This window comes from Pelodiscus sinensis, chromosome 12, assembly GCF_049634645.1.
Source record: "Pelodiscus sinensis isolate JC-2024 chromosome 12, ASM4963464v1, whole genome shotgun sequence".
Taxonomy (NCBI): Eukaryota; Metazoa; Chordata; order Testudines; family Trionychidae; genus Pelodiscus; species Pelodiscus sinensis.
Genome location: NC_134722.1, coordinates 48,027,840 through 48,054,727, shown reverse-complemented (window position 1 = coordinate 48,054,727; position 26,888 = coordinate 48,027,840). Strand labels below are relative to the sequence as shown.

The following is a 26,888-nucleotide window of genomic DNA, read 5'->3' as shown; positions in this document are numbered from 1 at the left end:
AAATGTGGCAGTGTATTGTACTGTACTAGGTGAGGTTACTGGGGTTACTCATGTCAGTGGCAGAACCTCCACTTTATAAATGCCTGAGATAGGGACTGAGCTGTCAACCACACAGTCACAACATATCTGGAAATGGAAGTGCACAATCAGGCAGCAGCAGAGAGCCCCCAAAAAGCAAACACAGTGCAGTACTGTGTTAAACTTGAGTTTTTAAACAATTGACAAGGTAAGGAAACTCTTCTATGCATGCTTCATTCAAATGAATATGATTAAAAGCAGAATTTTTCTTCTCCATAGTAAAGTTTCAAAGTATCAAATCAATGTTGTAACTTTGGAAAAAACCATAACATTTTGAGAACCTGAAAGCAAAACTAACTAGGAAATAACTTTAAATAAAACTGACTAGTCCGTTTCCTAGCAGAAGCTAAGTTAAATGCAAAAAGTAAGCAATACATATAAATAGTGAAAAGTGAATTAGGTTGATGATCATATTCTAAAAAGTTCCTACTACTGCTGCTTTGAGAACTTTTCAGTGTAGCCCTGTTGCACTTAGAACGCTGAGAAAGTAAAAACTATTTCACTCAACTCTACCATATCAAGTCACCGTTGTTGGTTTTTTTCTGTTTGTGTGTTACAATCTCAGGCCTCAAACTCTGCAATGAGATGAGTAAAGAGTAAAGCTTTACATCCACGTGGCACGCCACTGAATTTTGTAGTCAATTGCACAATCATGGACAAAGGGAGGACGTGATGATAATCTACAAATATTCAAATGCTGTAAATGACAGGAAGGGAGAGGAATTATTTCAAGTACAACTTGAAAAACTTCCTTACCATGGAAGCTATTAGAGCCTCCAGTAGTGTGGAGGAAGTGCACAAGGACAGGACATTTTTCCAATGGGCTGGGTGCATCATTATTAAGAGCTGACAGTGTGCTCTCTGTGTGCAAGATACAAAATACAGTCTCTGCTCCAGAGATCAGAAAAGTTCTACATGTATATGTGTATAACATTACACACATGAGCAATTGAGCAGATCCACTGAAGTCAATGAACCAGGTCACCTGTATGAGGAAAGCTACTCGTTTGTCTATGCTTCAGCGATGTCCCAACTTTAAAATTGAAATATTTATCTTTCCTTTGCCTACCTGACCTATTGAAATGTGGTAAGCATATGAGGACCCTGCCTGTCTCTTGTGTATCAGTACAGTCGCAGTGCTGGATTGACACACAAGTTAACTACAGTTTAAGGCCTCAGATTCAGAGGGGCCTTTAAATACAAAAAAATTACTCATTTTTAGGCACATTTTCACTTATGTACTGGGAGAGATGCAAATGATACAACTTTATTATTTCTATTGCCATTGTCCTTTCTGTTAGAATAATACACATTTTTAGTGTCAAGTATCAGAGGGGTAGCCGTGTTAGTCTGACTCTGCAAAAGCGGCGAGGAGTCCTGTGGCACCTTATAGACTAAGGTGCATCTGATGAAGTGGGTCTTTGCCCACGAGAGCTTATGCTCCTACACTTCAGTTAGTCTATAAGGTGCCACAGGACTCCAAACATTTTTGGGTCGTGGTAGTGGGGATTTTAAACTTGACATAGCTCAGGGCAGGGGTAGGGAATCTAAGGCCTGGGGGCCAGAGGCGGATCCGGTCCCTGAAGCTTGGGGCTCTCCCTCCCCAGCACTGGGGAGCCTGCACTGGTGCTCCACCCCTCCGCCATCCCTCCACGGGCTGGAGCACACAAAGTGTACTAGCCTGGGGGCACGGGTGTGCAAGGGGACCATGGGGAGTGTCTGTCTCCTTCTCAGTGGGGGGGGGGGGGGTTCTTTGGACTTGCGGCCGCCCTTGACTGATGTTCCTGTGGCTCAGCGGCCCCCAACCCAAGCAAGGTCCCCAGCCCTGACTGGGCCCTGGTGCGGTGCCTGTCCCAATGGGCCCTGCAGGCTCCTGGCAGGCTCTGGGACTCAGGCTCTGACACTGGTGTATTGCAACAGGCACCGTCATTGCACCGGCCCTGGGCGACAGCGCCCCCCGCCCCCGCCGCCGGCAGTGAAGGGGTTAATGCGGGCGGGGCGGAGCGAAGCGCGGCGCATGCGCGCGGGCGGCCCCTATTGTCTCGGCTGGCCCCAGCCGCGAGCGAGGCGGCGGGAGACTTCGCTCCACGGACCAGGCCCCCTGCGGCCCCGAGTCAGGCGCGCGCGCGGGTCGGCTCTGCGGGTGCTAGCGGGCCCCGGCCTCGCAGCCAGGCGGGCGGGCGGCCTTTGCTCGCTGCTCCCCCTCCCCCGCGGCGCGCGGCCCCCGCCTGCTCCACCCCCTCCCCCCGGCTCCGGCTGCGGCTGCGCGGCCGGGGGCCCGGCGGGGGGGCCATGCCGGCGGCGCGGCGCGGTTTTAATTCCTAGTGTGCCGTCGCCGCCTCCCCGCGTCCCTGCCCGCGCCGCGGAGCCCATGGGCGGCAAGCAGAGCAGCGCGGGCCGCGCGCGGGACCCCTTCCCGGGCGTCTCCAGCGACGACAGCGCCGTGCCCCCCCCGGGCGCGCCGCCCCCCTTCGGGCCCTACCGCGCGGGCGGCGCCATGGGGCTGCGCAGCCGCTCCGTCAGCTCGGTGGCCGGCATGGACCCCGCCGCCGCCGCCGCCGCCGGGCCCTTCGGCCTGTACGCGCGGGCGGCCGCCGACCCCGAGCGGGCCCCGGCCGGCGGCGGCTCGGCCGCGGACTCCACCTACGCCCATGGCAACGGTTACCAGGAGACGGGAGGCGGTCGCCATGGCGACGGGATGCTCTACCTGGGCCCGCGGGCCTCGCTGGCCGACGCGCTGCACATCGCGCCCCGCTGGTTCAGCGCGCACAGCGGTGAGTCCGGGCCGGGGGGGGGGGGGCGCGGGGGCGGTGAGTCCGGGCCGGGCCGGGGGGGGGGGCGCGGGGGCGGTGAGTCCGGGCCGGGCCGGGCCGGGCCGGGGGGGGGGGGGCGCGGGGGCGGTGAGCCTGGGCCGGGGGGGTGTCCGTGGGCTGCTCCCTGCGGGCCCGGGCCCGTGTTCTCAGCGGCACCCCGGTCCCGGGCGCTGTAACCGGACCGCCTGGCCCAGCAGAGCCAGCCGGGCACAGGGCCCGTGCCAGGCAGAAAGCTGCCAGCACCTGCCCTGGCCTTCCCCTCCCTGCTCTGCCTTGGCTCTCCTAGAGGCCTCTACGGCAGGCCTGAGTGTCCTCCCTTGCCGCCTGTCTGGGGGTGGGTCAGCTCCGGCAAAAGTAGCCTGGGGTGGTGTAAACCCGCTCCAGGGCAAGTAGTTTGCTGGGAAGGACTGAGCCGGGTTTTGGGCTGGTGTGGTTATAGTCTCTAGTGTCTGGATGTCTTCAGGAAAAAAATGAAGAAGGGAGGGTCTGGGAAACCTGAAAATGAGAAGTAGGAGTTTGTGCCCTTTCTTCTGGGAAGAGGCCACAAAAAGAGGCCGAAGGGGTTTTCCCATCCGACCAGCTGGCATAGTCAGGATGCCCTGTAGCAAGTGGAGAGAGAGGAAATGACTTGTCTGGCCTGCTTGAGGATACTGTGGAGTGAGCAGGCACTGCTGTAGGAAATCTGTTAGGGCTGAGGGAGAGAGGAAGCCCTCCCCTCCCTCCCCCCCCCCCCCCCCCCCCCCGCCTCGCTCCTAAACAGCTCCATTGGCCGGGCTGGCTGTCCCAGTGGGATTGTCAGAGACCTAAGGCAGGGAAAGAGTGGGAGCCCTCCCTGCTGTGAAGTCATTTCAGGGATGGTGTCTTGTTTCCTGGAATAGTCTGGGACTTTCTCCCCCTCCACCGCCTTCCTGAGTGCTGTCAATGACCTTGTTCTGGGAATCTCCTAGTACCTCTCAAGAGCATGCCTCCTTTCATGGGGAGCAAACGTAGGACAAGGGAGTGAAATGCAAAGCAAGACTCATAGGACCCGCTTCTCCCAATCGAGGGGGCTTGCTGCTGCCACTTGGACAGGTGCTCTCTGGTGCCCTGAGTTAATGTAGGGTACCCCAACTGTTCTGCTGTTACCCCAGACAGTCAAGAAAGCCTAGTGACTGGAGCACAGGGTTGGGAGTTGGGACTCCTGGGCTCTCTTCTAGCTGCCCTGCCGTGTGACACTGTGCAGCTGCCTGCCTCAGTTTCCTTCTCTGTTTTTTAAAGCAATGATTCTTCTGTGTGGCATGTTGTCAGCTCCTGAAAGCCAGTATAATCATGCCAAGTGTCAGTGTTGCAGTGGAATCCCACCCAGTTGTAGGTGATGGCACCTGTTCTGTTAGAGTGGAGCTGCCCTTCTCAAAGTACCTTTCTGAGAGGCATGATCTGAACGTCAGTCTTTTCTTGCTTGCTTACTGATTTGCAAAATGGACTAATGCCCCTCCTGGGTCTCCCAGCTGTTAGTGTGAGTTAGTGAAGGTTTGTGTTACTGCATGTGATGTGCTTTGCTGTGTGTGTGGCACTCTAGAAGCACTGGATTTCTTGTGTCTGCTTTGGGGCACTGCAGGAGGTTGTAGGTTTGTTCTAAGAAGTGCATGCAGTGCGTGGTTTGGTCTCAGCCACTTGCCCTCCTGGTGGTGGTTATTTAGTGGCATTGGTAAGATGAAAAAGCAGGAGCACAGAAAACTAATGATTCTGGAAACATGTCTGGTTTTATTTGATTTGATTTATGTATTCACCTCCCATGTCTCCTGTGTGCAGGCAGCTCTGGGAATTTTGTGGAGGGACAGATTAAGGGACAGAGTAGCAAAAGATGCAGAGACCGTTACATTTTGTTTTCCATGGTTAGAATGGAGTGTGTGTGTACGTGTGTGTAATCAATACACCACAGTATATCTTCCTCTGCAATCCTCCTTCCGAGGGCCAACTGCTGCCTGGAGCAAAACCACACTCCATTAGGCCCAGTGAAAATGCTGAAATGACAAAGCTTTGGTATGTGGAGAAAGGCCTTGACATTGACTTGGGCGACTTTCCCACTCATTCGTTAGGGGGACTTGAAACTGAAGAGTTGCTGAAAACATCTGCCTTTCGGTCCTGAATGGATATGGCCCTCAGCTAGAACAGATTTCCACCTGCTTCTGCAAGGAGGGACCTGCAGAGGATGTTCCCTCCTTGTTGAACGCAACTTACTGTCTGAGGATCTGATTTGTATTACAGCTGTGTCCAGAGGCATCAAATCAGGTCAGAACCTCCTTGTACTTGGCACTGTATGTGCTCAACAGACAGGCCGTTTTTACTGCACAGCTGCCTCCATTGTATTGTCGTTTCTCGGACCCAGGAACAATACTACTTCTTAGTAGCCTCTCGATCTAGGAGAGATGTGACGACACTAGTGACAAAATGAGTCTGTAAGGCTGCTCTGAGGGTGGGCTGGTGAGGGTTTCCTTGTCATACTGGGTGCCCTCTCCTTAGGGTAAAAGACTCCATTGTTTGTTAAAGTGAATCTTGCTTGCTGAGGAGGGTTTCCCTAGACATCCTAGTGCCCTAGTTAACCCTGGTTGTCTTTCGAACTGGAGCTGTTTGGAAAGCCACGGTGTTACTGGTGTCCATGCCTTTCTTGGGTTTGGTTTGTGTAGTCTCCCATCACATGCGCATTTGTTTCTAGGCCATTGGCTCCTCATAAGGTGGAGTGGAGGATGGTTGGTTTTTGAGGGAGAACAGAATAGTTCCTCAGAGTCTTCTCGTGGAAGTTTGTGTTGCTCTAGAATTACAAAGGGCCCCAGTAAAATGAGGAATGTGTGACTGGCCTTCTGTGGGCATGTGCACCTCAATCTGTCAGGCTGACCCGCCTCCCAGCTTCATGACAGGAGGTTGGGAGACTCGCACAAGCTGTAAGTGCTCTAAAAGTACCTGGCACGCCCTGCCGCGGCCCTACAGTTCCCAGGCCCCGGAGCGGAGAGGTTCCTGGCGAAGGCAGCTCACACTGTGGTCCGCTCTCAGGAGGTGCCCAGCTGTGTGAGTTTGGTTTGGTTATGCTGGGTTCTGATGCTCCAATGGGACACCCTTTCTAGTGTTAAACGGTTGTTGTCTTGGGCATTGTAGGCAGTTGAGTGGTGTACACCCGTTCTTGCTGGGACCGTCTCCAGCCTGTAGTTGCAAAGAGAACTGACAGACTAGGCTAGGAAGGTGTACTGTGCACATCCGGAGGAGACCAGCCACGGTCTGGGGAGGCAGGTTTGGTAGGAAGTGACTGATTCTAGCCCTCCAGCAAGGCAAAGGAGCATGGCTGTGGGTTTTGGTAGGCTCTTCAGAGCCCCAGCTGAGCCCCAGCACGTGTCCCGCTGGAAGAGCCTGTCTCCCAGCTAAACGGGAGCTTGTGGTGAGGAGCTGGAGGTGGTGGGGCCTGAGGCCGCGGAGCTTTCTCACAGCTGTGGAGTGACCTTATTCGGCATGTTGGCCCTCTGACTTGGGACCCTGGCCCCGCCCAGTCTCCAGAGAAACGCTTCCTCCCGCCTCGCTGGCAGCAGGCTGTGGCTGAGCCCAGAATGCAACTGTTCGGGCTGCCTTCTGCAGATCTCCAGCATAACCGCGGCTCCTCTCTCCTGCGGCCCTCTGAGCCTCCACAGACAGCTCAAAGGGTCTCGCTCACCTCCAGGAGTTCACCATTACTAGGGGAAGGGCTGGGGGCTGGCCCAGGGCCACGGCACGAGGGCTCTGCTGGGGCTTTGGAGCTGATCTCCAGCCTGGCCAATGAGACTGCTCTTGTAGAGGGGGCATCGACCCTGCAGCTCCGTCCCACCCCAGAGCCATCTAGCCATGCCACTGGCTTCCTGGTGCCTCCTTCCTCCCAGCTCAGTCCTTTTGGCTGAGCAGCACTGCTTTGTCACCCCCTAGTGCTCGTGTGCGGGTCAGAGGGGCCCGGGTTGGTTGTGTCACCCCCAGCGCTCGTGTGCGGGTCAGAGGGGCCCGGCTTGGTTGTGTCACCCCCAGCGCTCGTGTGCGGGTCAGAGGGGCCCGGCTTGGTCGTGTCACCCCCTAGCGCTCGTGTGCGGGTCAGAGGGGCCCGGGTTGGTCGTGTCACCCCCAGCACTCGTGTGCGGGTCAGAGGGGCCCGGCTTGGTTGTGTCACCCCCAGCGCTCGTGTGCGGGTCAGAGGGGCCCGGCTTGGTCGTGTCACCCCCTAGCGCTCGTGTGCGGGTCAGAGGGGCCCGGGTTGGTCGTGTCACCCCCTAGCGCTCGTGTGCGGGTCAGAGGGGCCCGGCTTGGTCGTGTCACCCCCTAGCGCTCGTGTGCGGGTCAGAGGGGCCCGGCTTGGTCGTGTCACCCCGTAGCGCTCGTGTGCGGGTCAGAGGGGCCCGGGTTGGTCGTGTCACCCCCTAGCGCTCGTGTGCGGGTCAGAGGGGCCCGGGTTGGTCGTGTCACCCCGTAGCGCTCGTGTGCGGGTCAGAGGGGCTGGATTGGTAGTACGGATGTAATGGCTAATCGGTAAGCAGCACCATTACAGGGTAATGCTTACCAGTTATGGTTAACTGGCTGGGGAGTGCACCATGGGTTGGGCTACTCCGGCCCCCACCCACCCACCCCCAGTTAAACATGTTTTACTCTGTTGTGTGTCCCTGGCTGGCTTGATGCTAATGCTGTGTGAGGTCGTGTGGATTGTCTGCCTTGGCCACAGAATCTTTTCTCGTTCCAGAGCAGCTCATCCCACGGGCGGCGGCGGCAGGGCTCACTTCACCTGGCGGCTTCTTGTCCGTCTGGCTGCTGCCCTGGCGATGGTCCCCGGCCTATGAAGTCCCTGGCCGTTTTGCCCAGCCCACTGAGGCACGCACTAACTGCCCAGGGGCACAGATCTGGGTTTGGTCGGTTCCTGTTTCTTGCCTGAAGTCCGTCTTTTCTCCACGTGCAGGGATTCTCCTACCCTTCCCACCCACCTGCTCCAGCCACGCTTGCTGAAGAGCCACTTCCCGGTCTGAATTGTCTAAAAGTCAAGAGATTCCAGGCTCCTTTTGGTTCTGTTCCGCTGCCTGGGGATGCCGTCACAGCGCTTTGCAGCTGGCTTATTTATTGGTGTGTTGGCAGAGCTTGGGTGTCTCCTGCTTCGCTCTGAGTCCGTCAGACACGAGCGCCCTCAATGAGGGCAGGAGGCTGCAGCCGAGCCTGGGCCAGGGAGGCCCCACTTAGCAGGAGAACATACACACACAGCCACGTGAAATGTACACACCGGGGAGAGAGCCTTTTCCCACCCATCTCGTCGTCTCTGTGCCAAACCCGCCAGGTGCGGAGAGCTCCTCTATTGAATGCCTCCGGGATCTCTTGGCACCGGAGTAGCCAGGTGGGCTACCACAAGACTGCGCCAATGAACTTGTGGTAGCCTCCAACTGTGTCCAATAAACAGTGGGAGAAGGTTTTCCCCTTTGCTGGAACAGATCTGCGCCCGCTTTCTCTTGCTGGTCTTACACCAGGGTCTCCGATCCTGGAGTCTCCTGAGTTCTGTTCCAGAGACGGCTCATTAAAGTCACCCGCTGCAAGCCGCATGCCAGGAAGGCCAGAGAACCGTTGTGAACCAGAGCGCAGGGTCTGGCTTTCCTTATAACACCGCAGTCGCGCCGCCTGGTCCTCCTCCCTTCGCATCCCTCTTGCCCCACCGAGGCCTGGGACTTACCTGGATGGAGGTGGGCTCAGAATTGGCCCCAGCGCCCTTGGGAGCTACCCGTGTCTGACAGGTGGGGGCGCTGCAGCAGGGTGCGGTGACAGAGCGTGTAGGGTAGCAGGGGCAATGGCTGAGCTGGGGGGAGAATCCTCGGCCTCAAGCTCTTTGCTTTACTTGCTCGCTCGCGCCATCTCTGTCCAGGCGACCCTGTAAAAGGCGAATGCGGCCTCTCCGCACAGCCAGTGGGAGTTGTCCCATGGCGGTAGGAATCATAGAACCCCAGAGCTGGAAGAGTCCTCATGGGGGCATCAAGTCCAGCCCCTGCCCAAGGCAGGACCAATCCCAACTAAATCAACCCGGCCGGGGTTTTGTCAAGCTGAGACTTAAACACCTCTAGGGCTGGAGACTCCACCCCCTCCCTAGGGAACCCAGCCCAGCGCTTCCCACCCGCCCAGGGAAATCGTTTGTCCTACTATCCAACCTAGACTCCCCCACTGCAACTTGAGACCATTGCTCCTTGTTCTGCCATCTGCCCCCACTGAGAATTTCAGAAAGTTGAAGGCTGCTTGTTAAATCCCCCCTCACTCTTCTCTAGTCGTTTTGGATGCCCTCCACTGGCCCCTCTCCAATGTGTCCACAGCCTTTCTGTAGTGGGGGACCCAGAACTGGACGCAATACTCCAGATGTGACCTCCCCAGTGCTGAATAAAGGGGAAAAATCCCTTCTCTGGATCTGCTGGCAATGCTCCTCCTAATGCACCCTAATATGCCATTTGCCTTCTTGGCTATGAGGGCGCCCTGGCGACCCATATCCAGGAATGTTACCACTGTAACTGTTAAAAGCAGTAGCGGTTACAGTAGCTGCAGGCTCTGGGGTATAAAGCGTAAGCTGCAGAGCCCGCAGCGCAGCTGGTGCCCTGTGAGTGGGACCCGGAGCCATTATGCACCAGGAGCCGGCTGCTGCCCCATGCCACGGGCTCTGATACAGCGCAGGCTCAGCAACGTAGGCTTTGTACTGCAGAGCCCGTGGCACGGGGCAGCAGCCGGCTCGTTGGGAGCAGGACCGGAGCCGACTTATACGCACACCACTCCCAGGGATCCGATTGCTGCACCACGGGCTCTGGTACAGGGCCAGCAGTGCGGGATGGCCACTTGCGCCCCAGGGGCTGGCGTGTCACCGTCTGCTGCTGTGTTGAAATGGTGACATCCCTGCGCGGCAGCAAAGAGGCAGCTCTGGAAGAGTGCAGCATGTCACATGCTCCTTCCTCGCTGGCTGACCCACGGGCGAGGGGCACGCGGAAGCTCTGCTCCCTGCTGCTCTACTGGCTTCCCAGGCCGCCGCCGCGGCAGCCCCAGAGACGCTGCGGGGCGGATGGCTGCAGAGCCAAGGGCAGGCTGCCTTGTGGCTTGTGCTCACCCTGATGCTGGGGACCCTAGTAGTTTGGCGAGCTTGCTCTCCCCCTGGCATGCTGCCTGGTGCCTGTGAGCCAGGGGTCATGGCTATCGAGCCTGCAGGCCTTCTGCCCGGGAACCACAGGAGCAGGAATGAGCAGCCCTGCTGCGGGAACGTGCCTGGAGGCGTTTCGAAGCTGCCTGCTCCATCCCCTTCTGCAGCCTTGCTTGGGCTGCCTGCCTTGTGCACTGCTGTGCCCCCGGGCCGGGCCGACTGCTCATCCTGGCCCCAAGCCCTCTGTGACCTGGTCTTCCCCAAGTGCTCACCCTGCCCCTCCCCCCAGCCATCTGCATCCAGGCGTCCCTGCAGCTGAGGTATGTCTGGGGGGTCGGAGTTTGGGGAGCAGCTGCAGGAAGCTGCTGTTTGTGGTGGTTTGGCCTGCATGTAAACGCACCACCTGAGCCTTGCTCAGTTGCACACCACTTCCTTCGGCAAAGCGTCTGCAGGCTTCCTGTGCTGCTCTGTTGGTGGGAGGGTGAGGGGGCCCTGCAGGCTTCCTGCATGGGGTGGGTGGGGTGTGTGGGGGGGAGGGGCTCTCCAGGCATCCTGCATGTGTATGGGGAAGGGGCTCCCCCAGGCTTCCTCCATGGGGCGGGGTCTGTGTGTGTGTGTTCGGGGGGGCCCTGCAGGCTTCCTGCATGGGGGAGGTGGGTGTGTGTGTGTGACTCTGCAGGCTTCCTCCATCTGTGGGGGTGGCTCTGCAGGCTTCCTGCATGGGGTTGTGTGTGTCGGGGGGCGGGTAGTAAGAAAAACAGTCCTCCTCTGTCCAGAAACCAGACAGCTTCCCTGGGCTGGTGCTTGCAGTGCTGTGGGGCTGGGCACCAGAGCCTAGCCAGAAAAGAGGGAGCTGCCTGAGCCTGGGGCTTGTCCAGCACTACTATTATTAAATCTAGGGAAGGGATGACTGGCTGGGTCCAGGGGATTATTAATGCGTCTCTTAGATCTGGTATGTTTCCTGCTGCCTTGAAAGAGGCCGTGATAAAACCATTACTCAAGAAGACCTCCCTGGACCCACATGACTTAACTATCGCCCAATTGCTAATATTCCCTTCTTGGGCAAGGTACTCGAGCAGGCAGTGGTGCTGTAACTCTAAGCTTTCTTGGAAGAAACAGACTTAGATCCATTTCAGGCTGGCTTTAGGCCTGGTTTTGGAACTGAAACAGCCTTGGTCGCCCTGGTAGATGATTTACGCTGGGAGATAGACAAGGGGAGTGCATCCCTGTTGATTCTCCTAGACCTCTTAGCGGCTTTTGATACCATTGACCATGATATCCTTCTGGGACGCCTGGCGGAGTTGGGTATTGCAGGCATTGTTTTGCAATGGTTCTGGTCCTACCTGTCGGGACGCTTTCAGAAGGTGGAGCTAGGGCTGCTATTCGACCCCGTGGTGATTGTGCTGTGGGGTCCCGCAAGGTTCCATTTTGTCCCCTATGCTGTTTAATATCTACATGAAGCCGCTGGGAGAGGTCATAAGGAGTTTTGGAGGGCAGTGCCATCAATATGCAGAGGACACCCAACTCTATTTCCCTGTGAAATTAGAACCAGGTGGCAGTGACCGATCTAAATTGGTGTCTGGAGGCAGTGATGGTTTGGATGAAGTCAGATAAGCTGAAGTTGAACCCAGATAAGACCGAGGTCCTGTGGATCAGGAGGCCATCTGTGCGTGAATGTGGCATGGCACCTGTTCTAGTCGGGGTTACTCTCCCCCTGAAAACGTGCTCAGCTTTGGAGTCCTGGACCCTTTTTAACATTTGAAAATCAGATTTCTTCGGTGGCCAGGAATGCCTTTGGGCAACTTCATTGGATCGGCCAGCTGCGACCCTTACTGAACGAGCATGACTTGGCCACAGTGATCCATGCTCTTGTTACATCCCGACTGGATTACTGACATGCACTTTGTGTGGGGCTGCCTCTAAAGAGCCTTCGGAAACTTCAACTGGTCCAGAAAGCAGCTGCTCGAGTTTTAACTAACACTAGTTATGTGGGGCACATTATGCCAGGGCCTCGGCAGCTGTGCTGGCCTCCGGTATGTTTCCGGGCACAATTTAAGGTTTTAGTTATGACCTATACAGCCTTAAATGAGTTGGGTCCAGGGTATCTGAAGGACCGTCTTCTCCCATATGAACCTGCCCGGGGATTGAGGTCAGCTGGGGAGGCTTTGCTTCGTGTTCCCCCACTTGTGGAGATAAGATTAACATCTACGCGGAACAGGGCATTCTCAGCTTTTGCTCCCAGGCTGTGGAATTCTCTTCCTCGGGATATTCGCATGGCGCCAACGCTAGCATTGTTTCGGTGTCAGGCTAAAACCACCCTTTTTACTCGTGCTTTTATTAATGTTTAAGTCTGGATGTGTGTGTTCCTCCTCTCTATATGTTTTTAGCTGGTTATGTCCCTCTGAGGTCTCATATTTTAAATTTTTATATATATTTGTATTTTTTTTGTTCTTGTAAGCCGCCAGTGCCCAGCCTCATGGCGACAGGGCGCAAGCTAGCGGTCCAGAGCTGCGCAGAACCAGTGGCTTCCCGGGCGAGTCCCCGAGCATGGCCCTGCCTGCGCTGTCCACACGCCCTGTGTGATGTGTGCTGAGGGCGGCTGTCGTGGGGCACTCGGCACGGAGGATCTGAAGGGGGCTGCGAGGAAAGGGGGAGATGGCCATGTTTAAGGGACCCCAAAGCCCAGTCCTGCTGCACTGCACCCCTTCAGGCACCTGAGGCCTGTGTCATGGGTGCCGTGTGTTGCCCCACCCCCAGCTGGCGCTTTCACCTCCTGCGCGCAGAGCCAGTTCCGCGGGAGAGCAGCTTTGCAGGCCCGAGCTCTGCGCAGAACGTGGCGGCTCGGCCACATGCGGCGCTGCCTGGAAGGGGCTTGGCCGCCCCCTGGGTCCGCACGGCCCTGCTCCCCGGTGTCTGCTGGGTCCCTAGCTTTGGGGTGCGGTTAGTGCCCCATTCTGCTCGTCTTCCTACCTTCGTGCCACCCCAGCCAGGCAAGCTGGCCTGCCCCCGTCTCTGCCTCGGGGGGCGTTCGGCCGCCAGCCAGGGCTCAGCAGTCAAGGGTGTACACAAGCAGGCTTGCTGCTGGGGCAGGGAGCCCCATCATGTGCTCACTGGGGTTCTGTCCCTGTGCGTACTGCAGCAGGCCCACAGCTGTGGCGTGAATTCCCTCGGGGGGAGAGGGCTTCCTCAGCTGCTCGTCTGCCGCCCCTCAGGATCATGACTTGTGGGGTGGCCACAGTGACCTCTGCCAGGTCAACCTTGTGGGGCCCCCTGAGGGTTTGCTCTGCCCTTGGGACCCTGCCCAGGACCCCGATGGGGAGATGCGGATATAGCCAGTGTGGTGGGACCAGCCAGCCTGTCCCTTATGGAGGGTTTCATTTGTACTCGCTCTGCTGGTGCCGTGTGCCTTGCCTGCTGTAAAACGGCAAACCTCTAGATGGACTGGTGCAGTCCCCATACCTGTTCTCAGCGGGACATGGCCCAGGGGCCCCCAGCTTCCCTGGATCCAGCCTCTGAGACTCCAGCACCTTCTCCCACGCCCAGACCCTGAGCCCCCTTCCTGGCAGCCCCCTTCCCCACACTGAGCCCCTCATTTTTATCCCCCTCCCCTCCAGAGCTATGGGGGACCAACAATCTACTGGCCCAGGCCCTTCTAGGCTCTGCGGAGAGTGTCTGCTTCTCAGTCGGGCGCCACGTCAGGGATGGTTTTTCCTTCTCATTTCTCTCTGGCCCCTGACTGTTCTGTGGGTCAGCGGCTCCTGACCCGACAGGTTCCTCAGCCCTGGCTTAGACGCAGGACTTCAATGGCTGAATTCTGCAAGGGATGGGTACGGGTCTGAGCACAGCCAGGTGGGAAGACGCACAGCAAGAATAGAATGAAATGCCCCTTCCCCAGGCTGCCCTGGCTCCGCTCAAGGGCCGCAGAGCGGCTGGCTGGCTGTCTTTTAGAGGCCGCTTGTTCACGGCGCGTGGCGGGGGAGAGGCTTGAGTGGCAGCCTGCTTTGTGTAGCCCCTCTGTGCCGGTGCTAGCCGCGGGTCTGGCCTGCAGGAGCTGAGCACAGTAACGCTACTGTGGGACACGTGGCGTGTGACAAAGAGTCAGTGTGGTCCCTTTGTTTGAGCCCCGACACTGGCGTGGCCTCCCGCTCCTGCCTCTTCGCTGCTCCTTGGGAGCCTGCCAGAGTCTGCTTCTGTATCTGGGAGCCCTGCTCTCCCCAGCTGGACGGGAACCTCCTGGGGATAGCTGTTGGGCATCGCCAAAGCAGGGGGATCCCTGGGAGCGGGGAAGGGCGAGCTGCCATTCTCAGGACCCTTTGGGGTTTGTGTCCCAAGCCACTGGAACCTGGAGCAGGTTCTTACAGTGTGCCGTGGGCTCCAACAGCGGGGAGCCCCTGCCAGCGCTCTGAGGCCTGTGGGCAAAGGCGGCAGCACGCAGGTTGGGTACTGATGGCCTGGTGGGGTCCATCGCCAGGTGTCCTTGCAGGTGAATGTCTGCACCTGGGTATCCCTGGCTTGTCTCACTGCTGCTCCCTAGAGGGCCCTGGGCCCTGGCCCTGGCCCCATCCCCAGCCCCAGCTGGCGGGGAATTGGCAGAGCTCCTGCTGTGAGTGTCTGGGAAGGGGAACAGGCCCTGGGCTGGACAAGTGGGGAGTACCGGAGGAGGGGGCCGTGTTGAGCTGTGCGGGTTCTGTAGTCGGGTGCATTAGCAGAGCTGTGTGCTGGGAGCTGCCCCTGCCCCGGAGCTCTGAGGCTGCCGCTTTGTCCAAGGGGGCTGCAGCACCCCACTTCCCCAGCACTGAAACGTGCCACGTGTCCCGGCAGGCCCATGCTCCGAGGCAGGCACCGGTAGACACACGGTGCCACCCCTTGGAGACCACACGCTCAGCACGTGCCGGGGACTCAACTAGCGGTTGCTGCTCCAGAGACGGGTCTTGGAGTCACCATGGAGCGGTCTCCTCAAACATCCACCTGACGTACAGCGGCTGGCGGAGAAGCCACCCAGAGGTTGGGAGCCATTAAGAAAGAGAGAGAATAAGACGGAGGCTATCTTATTGCCTCTGAACGCTGGATGTGTCCAGTGCTTGAGTACTGCCCGCAGGGGTGGCGGCCTCATCTCCAAAAAGATCTCTGGGCACTGGAACATCCAGGAAAGGACAGCTAAAATGAGGGGTTTGGAACGGCTGCCACGGGAGGGGACGTTAATAAGCTGTCCTGGTACTGGATTTTAAAGGGAGCAGACAGATCACTGGTGCACCCAAATTCTGTACACATCTCTGCCATGTGAGGAGTCAAACGAAAGCTTGGTTCTGTGTGTGACCCTCGTGTACTTGTGTGATGTGTGTGAATATGGAGAGAGGCTCTGTTCTTGGATTGTAAATGTCTGTCTGAGACAGAGCAATGGGCCTGGACTGGCTACAGTGAGGAAGGATTGGTCAGTGACTGGCTAGTGACTGGCTGGGCTAACTAGCACTGCTCCGGGACAATGGCTCTGAGTGGCTAATTCACACCTGAGGGATGCCTCTAGGGGCCTGCAGACCAGACAGTGCCTCATGGCTACTGGCATGTGAAACACACGTCACTTGATCATGTGACCAGCTCCAGCTGGGGAGACCCCAGGAAGGGATATAAAATGCCATGAGGCGGACTCCATCTGGTCGTCAGTCTTGCTCCTGATCCCAGATGCAGCCTTGCGAGGGACAGCGAGTGGGAAGGAGGCCGACCCATCCTGACATAGGATGTGCACCAGAGACTGCTGAGCGGGCAGCCTGTAACATCTCTGCTGAGAGCCTGCATCCAGACCTGGGGGACTGGTGCATGTGACATTCTCCTTCACAGCCTCGCCCTCCTCCTTTGCTTTCTTGTTAGGAACCCTTTCGATTTTAGATGCTATGGACTGGCCCAGCGCGCTCTTGTGGGTAAGATCTGAAGTGTAAAGTGACCAGGGACAGTGGCTGGTTCTTTGGCACCGGGAGGACCCGTTTGGGGGAGGTGAGATCGGGTTCTATAACCCTCACCTGTGGTAGGCCCGGGGCTGACTGTGGCACAGGGAGAGCTGGGGTGCCAGAGGGGTTTTGCTCGTGAGGTTCCTGCTGGCCAGATTGGCAGCTGGAGCGCTCGGTGTGTTTGGGAAGGCCTCCAGTCGAGGGCTGTAAGCATCCCTGCTTTTGAGCCATTCGCCCTGAGCTGATGCCCTCAGCAGTGCCCAGAGCCGGCGGGGTCTGTCTCGTCAGCCTGGGACTTCTCAGCCTACAAAAGAGACAGCTATGGGGGGATAGGAGAGGGTCCATAACATTATAACCGGGGTGGGAAAAATGGGAGCCTCCTAGCCTGCGGACTGACCTCCTGGCCGTCTCAGCACCCTCCGGCAAGGCTTTGGCAGGGTTCAGAAAAGAGCTAGATTGATGGAGGATGGTTCCCTCAATGGCTGTTAGCCAGGCTGGGCAGGGAGGGCGTCCCTGGCCTCTGTGTGTCGGGCTGGGAATGAGCAACGGGCAGGATCACGTGGTGATTCCCTGTTCCCTCCCTCTGGGGCACCAGGCGCTGGGCTGGATGGGCCGTTGGTCCAGGGTTGAAGAGTAGTTGAGTCTCCTCCCCTGCTACCTGTGTGTCGGGCCGGCAGCCCTTCCGCGGTGGCGTGCCACGATTGACCCCTTCTGCCCTGGGCCATGCCGCTCTCTGGGGGGAGGGGCTCTCCACCATGCACCCCGCTCGGTCTCCTGCCCTGGGCTCCACTCTGGCTTTTCCTGTGGGAGGGGAGGAGCAGCGCCCGCTTCCCCGCAAGCCCACGGGCCAATGCAGCTTTGGGCTGTCCCTGCTGCTGCTCAGCCCCGGAGCCATAGCCTGGGCAGCTCTCACCCTCACTCCTGCCCCAGAGCGAGTGAGCTCCCCACACCCCAGCCTGGCTCCAGCCTGCCCCGGCAGCTGGTTCAGGGGCTTCCTTCCCCTCCCCCCATGCAGCCTAGCCACCCTCACAGCATCCCCGGCCCCCGAAGCAACCTCTGGCCACACAGCCCCACTGGCTGGGCCACATGTCACTTATGGTGCATGTGCTGTATGTTGCTGACCCCTGCTCTATATCTAAGGCAGCCGCGGGGGGGGGGGGGGGGGAGCAGGAGCCGGACCTGGACCTGGTTTAAAAGCCGGTTTCCCCCCAGGACCATCTCCATGGGGCGGGGCGGCTGGGGAGGCAGAGGCGCAGCGCAGGACCTGACGTGAGCTGGGCCTGAAGCAGGCCCTGCTGGCGTGGGGTCCGCACCCCTCTTACTACATGTAAAAGGCTGAGGGGCAGCGGTCCGGATCCAGTGCGGGCAGGAACTCCTTCATTCCCGGCTCGCCCTGGGTCCCGGGCCTACCCTGCCACGCTCTGCCCTTTAAGTGTAGTAGGAGCAGGGCAGGCTGCGTCTCCACCGCGGCCCTGCAGCAGCCCCTTCTCAAGCAATGGGGCACTCGGTGCAAGTCGATGCAAGTCGTGTCGAGTACACGATTACTGGCTTGCGCGCCACTCAGCGCCCTTCCTTCAGTCAGACTCAGGGTGGCCACTCTTGGGCCACGCCGAAAGCCATGTGGCCAGCTCTGGAGGCTGCTGTGTCCCTGACTGTGGCATGGCCCAGCCCGGCTGTGGGTCCCTGTGCTCTCACCGGTGACTGCAGGCGACCGGGAGTCCGGGTAGCTGGCGTCTGAGCAGCGCAGCGGCTCCTGTGGGATCTCGGCCTGTGCGTGGTCAGTCCAGCTGGGGTGCCAGTTTCCAGGTTGAGTGGCTGTCAGTTTGCCTCCTGCTGTGCTCGGCAGGTGCTCAGCAGCCTGATGCCCCCATTCTGGCAACAGTCGCATTGACTCCTGCATGCTGTGAATCAAGTAAGCCGGTGTGGAATTTCCAGCCTGCCTTGGTGTGCTCAAGAGCCGTTCGTAGGGCCAGGGAGAGCTTGGTCTGGGCTAGGAGGGGGATTCCAGAGGCAGATGTAGGTGCCTAACTCCCATGGACAGGCAGTGACCATTTGTGCCTCTGAAATGCTCCATCTCTGGTCAGGCTGGGGCAGGCCTCAGATTGTAACCCACATCCCTGATCTTGTGCCTCCAGGCCTAGGTGTTGCTGCCAGCTGCGGGCGTTGAGCTGGGCACCAGACACTCGGACGCGGGGGTCCCAGATATCCTTCGGGCTAGCTGCTCCGGTGCTGTTTGTGCCTGTGGCACTTGGTGGGGGTCGGGGGGTCACTTCTGCCTGGGGAGGGTGGCCTGGCAGTCGGTGGTGTGATTTCAGAGTGTTATTTCCCGCTGTGGTCCTGGGATGGAAGTTTCCATGACCTGTGTGTGTTGGCTCTTCTGCACTGTCCGTCCGTGATAGCAAATCCCTGCTGACCTCCCCCCTTGGCTGTCAGCGTCTGGTGTGTCTCCGCCTGCTGCCCGTGGTGCGTGCTTGTGACGGCTTTCCAGGCTTTGCCTGTCCACTTCCAGACTGTCGGCGTCTGAGCTGGCACGCTCCCTGGGGCTGCCGGGAGCGCGCCAGCCCTGGTTGCAGGGGAGGAGCGGCTGTGTCCGACTCGCCCTGCGGGAAGTGATGTGCTGCGGTTCTCCCCGGTCTGCGGCACATGGTATTGCACCCATTTGTCAAAGGCCCTTCCCTTCCCGCGGACGGGCCACTCGCCACGCTGGCCCCGAGCTCTTGTCCTTCCGTGCCTGTTCAGAATGTGCCTTGCCCCGGCTCGTTGGGAGCAAGGCGCAGTCCTGTGGTGCCTCAGGGCAGGGCTGCACTAGGAAATGAGTTTGAAAGAACCGTTGGGAAGTAGCTTGCCTGTCGCGTGGGCACGCTGTGAAATCCGTCCCAGGCAGGCTCCCTAGTGTGGATGCGCTTCCACGACTTAGGGCCCCAGGAAGCCCTGGGGAGTAATTACTGACTCTGGGGAGTCGTTATTTCGACATAGCGGCGGCGCGTCCACGCTGCTGCCATTTCGACATACAGGCCGTCCTTGCTGCATGTCCAAAATACATTCCGAAAAACGTGCACTTCTAGCGAAACAATGTAAAGCAGGGAGTTTTTCCTGTGGCTGACTTCCATTTGCATGCGCACATTTTTGGCGTGACTAAAGAGCGGGGAATGGGAGGACTTACAACACATCGGTTCCTACAGGCGTCAATGACGCCCTGTAACCAGCCCGTTATTTTGAAATAACCGACTTGGTCGTGTGGATGCTCCGCTTGTTCCGAAATAAGGGGAGTTATTTAAAACTGTATAAAAAACCCATGAGCCTTTGTGTGCAAAGCCCACTGTGTCGGCCGGGCTGCCGGCGGAAGTGACAGGAATCCAGGGTGCCTGCCCGTTGTAGTGCCGGGGCGAAGGAGGCGCATGGAGAGGGCTGGCGTGTCCCGTACTGACCTCGTTCACATCGAGAGCTGTTAAATGGGGGGAGGGGTCAGTGTGGCCCCTCTCTGATTGACAGCGCTGCCCACGCCCGTATCAGCCCGCTCCCACACCCTGAAGGGAGCTTGCAGAGCGCTGCTGTCGGCACAGGGCCGTCCAATCCGGAGCCCAGGCAGGCAGCTCTTGGCTCCTGGCTCAGCTCAGCCTGCTGCATCCCTGCTTCCGGCCCATGGCTTTGGGTCGGGGGAGCACAGAGCTGGAGGCCTCGGGGGGTTGCTGGGGAGGGCAAGAGGGGAGCAGCGAGGCGGGGCTGCATCTGGGGGTTGAGTCGCACGGTGAGTCAGCAGGCAGCTTGTCAGCCGCGAGCGAGCGCCTTGCCATGGGAGCCTGCGCCGCGCTGAGATCTGGGAACAGCCGCGTCGGCCTGGCTTTATTTTGGGCCGCGGCTGGGCTTGGGTGGGGGCATTGCAGTGCATCGAGTTTGGGGGGAGAACCGCAAGGGATTCCCACCGCAGAGAAGGGCACAAGGGGTGCCGGCGGCTGACAGGCCAAGTGCTGGCTTAGCTGCTGCGAGCATTGCCGGAACAAGAACCGTGACCTACAAGGACGTGGCGTGTGGGCTGCCCGGCGGCGTCTCCCTGCCTTCCGCCTGGCGATCTGCTGTAGGTGGGGCCCCTCGGTTCGGTGCAGCGAGGCTTCTCCAGTCGCCTGCCCCGGCAGAGAGCCAGCTGGCAGCCCCGTCCAAAGCCAGCGCGTGAGTGTGACCGACCCAGGAGAACAGGCCTGTGACGGGTCTGTCCCCCTCCTCCCCCATCCCAGCCCTCCATCGTGCACTGCATTGCCAGCCCCTGGGGCTTCCTTGGGCCTGAGGCAGCAGGCCTGTGTCTGTACTGAGGCGCAGGGAGGTAGAATCCCCCTTAGGTAACCAGTGACCTGTGAAGCTTAACCGGTTCGATGGGCACAGGCCTGGGGCTGCTGCGGCCTGCGCGGGGTCCGGTGAGCGGGTCGACATCCCTGCCATGGCAGCGCTGGCTCTAGCATGGCACCCCCCTCGTTCCCTGCCGAGCCCTGTGCTGCCCCTGCCCTGGAGAGCAGCAGAAGGTGCTGGAGCCCGCCTAGCAGGCAGGCCAGCCCTGCGCATGCTTCCCCCGACCTGCGGCCCTTGCGGAGTCCTGTGAGTGAGCCCGTCAGGGGCTGCCCAGCCCCACCGCCGCTCTGTTCGCTGTGCCGTCTGGACTATCTGTTCAGAGCAGCGGCAGCTAACCCCCGCCCCTGCCATAGGCCCCCGCTGCACAGCCTCCGCCCGGGGGAGGGGGCAAGAACAGGCCGGGCGGCTATCGGGCACGGTGCGTGGTGCGATATGAGCCAGCCTGGGGGTGGGCGGGCAGCCAGTGTGGATGGAGTGCAGCTGGGCTCGCTGCACCTTGTAGCCCGCCCTTCCTTGGGCTTCTTCCCCTGACCGGGGATGGGATCCCTCCATTCGCGCAGCCTGCGCCCAAGCCCTGCGGAGCTGGGCCTTGCCTACAGGAGCGCTGTTAGCGACCCACACTCGCCCAGTCACACGCAGCGAGCGCGCCTCTTAGCCCGGGTATCCGAGAGCTGCACAGAGGTCCGGCCCCAGGAGCGCAGCTGGGGCGGGCGTGTTAGGGTGGAGGGCTAGTAAATGAGACAGCGACGTCCCTTGCTGAGCGCACGGCCTGGCCAGGATCCCTGGCACCAGAAGCCCCGCTGCTGCAGTAACATCGCCAGTATTGCCAGGCTGAACAGAGGGGCCTAGAGAGACGGGGCCGCGTGGGGCTTGGTCTGCAAGCGGGCGGAATGAACTTTGAGAGGTGTGGCTGTCTCAGGAACCGGTGGCGGGGGGAACCTCTTCCTGCCTGATGCAGACATGGGGGGGACCCCTTGCAGTGGGGCAGGCTGTGCTTGGGTTTGCCTGGGGGAGTTGGAGAGGGTAACTGGTCAGCAGGGCTCTCCCAACAGCATGTCACCCCTCTGCAGAGGCTGCCAATGGGGTGTGTGGGCCAGGCTCCGCCAGGGCAGTCCCCCCACACGCAGCTACACTGATGACCGTGGCTGGGTGCAGGCAGCCCAGGGAGCAGGACTGGGGCAGGCCCTGCGGTAAAACCAGAAGGGGCCTGCCAGGTACCACTTCCAGGAGGCGCGTAGGTGGCCGCCATGGAGCTGTGCTACTCAGAGCAGCGGGACTGGGGAGCCCTCCGGCCGTTAGATGCTGCGGCTCGCTCTTCTGCCCGTGAGCCCAGGCCTGGCAGGAGAGGCCGCGCCTTGCCGGGTGCTCAGGTCTGGGTGACCCCCTCCCAGCGGGCGTGGGGTCCTGCTTGTCTCGTGGGGCTGGCGGGCAGCTCTGGCTCTTCCCTGCTGGGCGGTGGGTGTGCGGAGCCGCCGTGGTGAGCAGCGCAGTCCAGCGGGGGCTGGAGAGCCCAGCAGCGAGGCTGGGGGGCTCTCCTACCCCCGTACCAGCGCAGCGGGGCTCTGCTCGGGAGTGCAGGCTTAGCCCATCCCTAGAGTGGTGCCGTCTGGCTCGCTCTTACCCGGCTCCCAGCACCCTTCACGCTCCTGCGCTGCGGCAGCCGCCCACCCGCCCCTGCAGCGCAGCCAAGGAGCCGGGGGCGGCTGGAAGTGTAAGTGAGCAGTGTGAAGGGAAATGGGAATGACTCCATCTGCAGCGGGCTGGCTCCTCACCGTCCCTGGGTCACACGACAGCCGGCGAGGTGGCCCTGTGCCGTCCGCATTGTCCCCCCGGCCCTCCTCAGTCTCTGAGCGGGGCTGTCCCGGAATCGCCCCTGAGCCGAGGGAGGGTTTCCCGCGCGCGCCCGGGGGGCTGGGGATTGCGGCTGACGCCGCAGGGCTCAGGGTAGGGGGTGTAACGGGTCTGTGGGCTGGGTGCGGGTAGCTGGCGGTGTTGTCTCCCCCGGCGACCGACAGGCCCCACAGGTAGAGAATGGAGGCGTTTCCCCTCCTGGCCAGCCGCTGAGTCCTTGTACTACCGACCCAGCAGGCTCCGTACCCCGGGAGTGAGCCGCCAGGACCTTGGAGCGGGAGGGGGCCCCTTGCTGGGAGCAAACTGGAGCCCGGATCTCGGGCTCGGAGGAGGAAGGCGGGTGCCGCTCCATATGGCTGGGCGTAGCCTTCTGCCGGCTAGTGTGCGAGGGAGGCGGATTTTCCATAAGCAGCTGTCAGGGTGATGTGCAGCACGGGCAGCTTCGAGCGGCTGGCTGGGAAGGTGGAAAATCCCCCCCATCCCCCCAGTGCAGAGGGGCCGTGGGGCAGGTAGCCGCTCTGTCACCTGTAGATGTCCGAGCTCCCCTGGCCACAGCCCTGTGTGCGCCTGCTCTTGGCTCCCGTGGCTGGCCCGGCTGGCCAGTCCCTCCCCCGTAGCTGGGCTGGGAGGCTGGTGTGGGGCCAGGATGGGCCACACCAGCCTGGGGAGACACGAGACGTCTGCCGGCATGTGCTTGGAGCCGGAGGCTGCGCCCGGCCTGCCCTCATGCTTCTACCTTCCTCGTGCCCCTCGGCTCCTGAGCGCAGCCGTGGCCCGCGCGGCACGGCACATCCCCCGGCCCGGGAGCTAGGCCCTCCGCCAAGGGCTCCGCTCGCTGCTGAGCGGCCACCTCGGCTCGCAAGGCTTTGCACCGCCTAGGACCAGAGCCCAGCTTGCCTGGATTTCCCTGCCCCGCTCCCCAGGAACCAGGCCAACGCCTCTGCGCCAGTGGTCCCTCGAAGGTTGTCGGTGCGTGCGTGGAATACCTGCTGTGCCACCAAGGCATGTGCGGATGTGCCCCCCCAGTGGAAACGCAGGCGGCAGCTGGGCGCCGCTGGACTCTCGGGGCTGCAGGCACGCTGGTGGCGGGGAGGGTGCGCCTTGTAATCACGCTCTCCCTTGGATCCTCTCAGTGCTGCGTGGTGGCCGAGGCGGGACGTCGGCATGTGGCTTTGTGTGCTGGCATGTCTGTGCCTGCGCAGGTCTTGGTGAGCAGAGTCAGGAGTGGGGCCAGTTCTGGGACCCCTCCCACTGGCGAAACACCCCCCCCCCCCCATCTGCACTCTGGTATGAGGGTGTGCCCCAGCCCCCGGGGCTGCTGTGACCTGTTCCTCTGCCTTCTGCTACTGATGGGTTTCTGCTCTCTGTGCCCTGGGGAGCCAAGCCGGTTCTCCTAGCCCCCTTTTACAGAAGGGGAAACTGAGGCACACAATGCAGTGACTATCCCTTGGGCCATGTGCTAGGCCAGATCTGTCATGTCCCACCCCCTCCCATGCTGCTCGTTCAGGGACTCAGCTGTGCTGAGGGTGTGCGGGGATTCAGGGTGGCAGCTGAGGGCTTGGTCCTGTGTGGCCAAGAGGGCAGGAACCGGGGTGCCTGCTGCAAAGGCTCTTGCTGCCTCGGTCTGTGGAGTCTCTGGAGAGCTCCTGGCTGGTCTTAGCCCAGGGTCACAGGGCAGGGGCCCTTCCTGGCAGAGCCCCGCAGCGTCACACTCGGCCGGGTCCGGCGCAGCCTCGCCCAGGTGGCCAGAGCTGGGGTGGTTCTTCCAGTCCAGGCTGTCCCCTCACCCTGCAGGAGCGCCGGGTGGGGCCTTCAGCCGCGAGGGCAGCTTGGAAGCCCCCAGGAAGAGCAGCATTTGCGGCCTGCCCCCCAGGGCCCTGTGGGAGCGGTGACCCCCGGGGTCTGAACAGGCTTCCTGTGCTCGGTTGGTGTCACTCTGTGCCCAGTAGTGGTGCCAGTTCCCAACCTCCCCTTCAAATTCTCTCCCAAGAGCCTGGCCCGCCCCGGCCCTAAGGCCCTGGCTGGGGCCCTCGCCGGCTGCCCTGCTCTCGGCTGCTGGTTCCAGCGCGCGTCGGTGGAGACAGCCGGGGGAGCGCTGCGTGTCACAGTGGAAGGCTTGGGCAGATGACAACCCAGCTGCTCCTGCCGTGGGCTTTCCGGCTCCAATGGCAGGACTTGCACAAGCGGTCGGTCTCTCTCTCTCTCTCTCTCTCCCTGGGAAGTTGGAAGCTGGGTAGGGCTTGCTTTGCCTGGGCGCTCTGCAGCCAGCCTGCGCCGGGTGTGGTTCTGAGCGCGCCTGGTTGCGCACTCCTCTCTTGTAATCACTGCTTTACATGGGTAATCTAAGCAGTGCCTGGTAATCGAACGCCGGAGCCAGCCCGGGGCTGCCGGAGCCAGCCTGGGGCTGCCGGAGCCCTCAAGCTCCCACCCTGGCTGGATCCTCCATGCCCCCGCCCCCGTCCATCCACCAGCTTTTCTGATTGTTGGCGGTGTGATTGGATTGCTGTAAGGCGAGGGGGAGGAACCCACCTCCCCAGCCGCCGTTCGTGGGGCAGAATCCTCTGGCAGGGCAGCTTCCCATGCCGCGGGGCCTTGCAACGAGGCTGCGAAGGGTTCGCTGGCTACCCAGCGAGCATTTGCCTTGCTGGCATGCGGACCATGGTCACCGGTAACTGGGGCCTGCGCAGAGCAACCCGCAGTGTGGTGTGGCAGGCTCAGCCCTGCCTGGGCAGGCCGGTTAACCAGGTACATGTACATCCCTGCTTCAAATGCTAGAATGTCAGTGCTCACCCGCCTGCTGCTGTCGGTGCCATGGCCCGCCGGGCGGCCCACCCCTTGCCGAGGGCCCTGCGGTCACACCGGGCCGCGTGAGCGGGGGTGGGTCGACGGGCAGCCCCTTGCCGAGGGCCCTGCGGTCGCACCGGAACGCGTGAGCGGGTGTGGGTCGACGGGCAGCCCCTTGCCGAGGGCCCTGCGGTCGCACCGGGCCGCGTGAGCGGGGGTGGGTCGACGGGCAGCCCCTTGCCGAGGGCCCTGCGGTGTCACCGGGCCGCGTGAGCGGGTGTGGGTCGACGGGCAGCCCCTTGCCGAGGGCCCTGCGGTCGCACCGGGCCGCGTGAGCGGGGGTGGGTCGACGGGCAGCCCCTTGCCGAGGGCCCTGCGGTCGCACCGGGCCGCGTGAGCGGGGGTGGGTCGACGGGCAGCCCCTTGCCGAGGGCCCTGCGGTGTCACCGGGCCGCGTGAGCGGGGGTGGGTCGACGGGCAGTCCAGGGTCATGCGATGCATGTGCAGTGGAGCCATGTCCCACGTGCCTGGCTGGAGTGGAGCGTCTCCCATAAACCTGCTGGGGTCATGGCCTGGCTTTGAACTGGTGTCAGCTGCTCTCCTCAGCTCTGTCACCAGCCTTGCTGCATCTGCCCCCTCCCCCCTGCCCTAGCGGCTGGTGCAGGCAGGCCAGGCGCCCTTGGTGCATCCCAGACAGGGCGCGGCCCAGGACAGCTGGCCTGGCATTTGGCAAGGCCCCCCCCCCCCCCCCCCCCGCGCTGGGCATCTGTTGCTTAGTAACACCTGGTAGCTACAGGCCTGAGTAGGCCCGGCCCCTGGGGCCTTCCAGACAGTCTGGCACCTTGACAATTGCCCTTCCCGGCGCACGTGGCCAGTGCCGGGGGGAGGGGGGGCCTGAACAAAGCACACACGGCCCCCCGGTCTGCCGGCTGCCAGAGGAGCTGCTGCTGGGTGGGACGGGCATGGAACGGGCGCAAGACAGTTCCCAGCAAGCTTGCCAGGTCGGCACCTGCCATCCTGTGTCTCACTGTGATGCTGCGGCGGTGCCAGGCTGCGCTCGGTAACCCTTGGAGATGAGGAGTGGGGTTGTTGGCACGGGGGGGGGGGTAGAAATTGCCTCACTGCGAGGGGGGAGCCCCACCCCCTCCTTGGGCTGCGTCCGGCACCAGCGGGTGGCCCCTGAGTGCAGGTTAGGAGCTAGGCCATCCACCCAAGAGCCCACCATGCACAAGGGTCTGTGCCCCACTGCGGCGGGAGTGCCAGACCTGATCCAGCGCCTAGGGGAATCATCGCACTTCGGTGGCTCTGGGTCTGGCCCCTCGACCGGCCACCTGGGTCGCTTGTAGCAGGGGCTTCCTCCAGCGCTGCTCGGGCCCCGCCCTGCTGGGCTCCTGTGCCCCCGGCTCACCCCTCCTGCGGGGTGGGCACAGCTGGGTGGAGAGCCTGGGGTGGGGGAGGCATGTTGGGTGTCCAGAAAGGGGAGGGTGCCCTGTGGCTGCTGTGGCCAGACAGGCACTTGAGCCGCCGGCACCTACCCTAGCGCCACAGCAGGTCCTGGGGGCCTGCGGTGCCCGCTGGAGTTAAACTCCCTCCTGGCCATGCGCGCCCCCCAGCCTGTTGCACCCGGGAGAGGCTCTGCTTGCCTGGGGCGCGCTGCCAGGGAACCGCTTGTCTCTCCGGCCCTTGGGCAGTAACCAGCCTCCGCTCGGCAGGGCCGCTGGGGCTGGGGCTGGGGCTGGGGCAGATCTGCGGCAGAGCTCATCTCGCCGCACCCCCACCGCTGCTCGGGAACGATCCCTTCGGGTGATCCCAGAGACGGGCAGAACTGGGGCAGCTGCTAAAATAGCACATTGGGGGGGGGGGGGTGAAACGCTGCTAGCAGCTGCCAAGTTCAGCGAAATCAGGTCTTAAAGGGACAGGTCCTGCTTCTGCGAGTGGAGCCGGCAGACGCCC

The 26,888-nt window shown here is 61.1% G+C and overlaps 1 protein-coding gene across 2 annotated transcripts in view; it reads left to right on the top strand.

Annotated features, from left to right (window-relative positions):
* The first annotated feature begins 2,087 nt into the window (after positions 1 to 2,087).
* The window catches only part of ZNRF1 (zinc and ring finger 1), a 37,843-nt gene continuing 13,042 nt past the window's right edge, over positions 2,088 to 26,888 (top strand). Inside the window, exons 1-2 of one of the 2 annotated variants that reach the window (XM_075940697.1) lie at positions 2,088 to 2,852; positions 7,828 to 8,344. In XM_075940697.1, coding sequence (XP_075796812.1) covers positions 2,096 to 2,852; positions 7,828 to 7,874 — 804 coding nt within the window. In that variant the 5' untranslated portion in view covers positions 2,088 to 2,095 and the 3' untranslated portion in view covers positions 7,875 to 8,344. Of the gene's footprint in view, positions 2,853 to 7,827; positions 8,345 to 26,888 lie in introns of those variants that run through there. The other variant, XM_075940696.1, reaches the window with a different exon arrangement.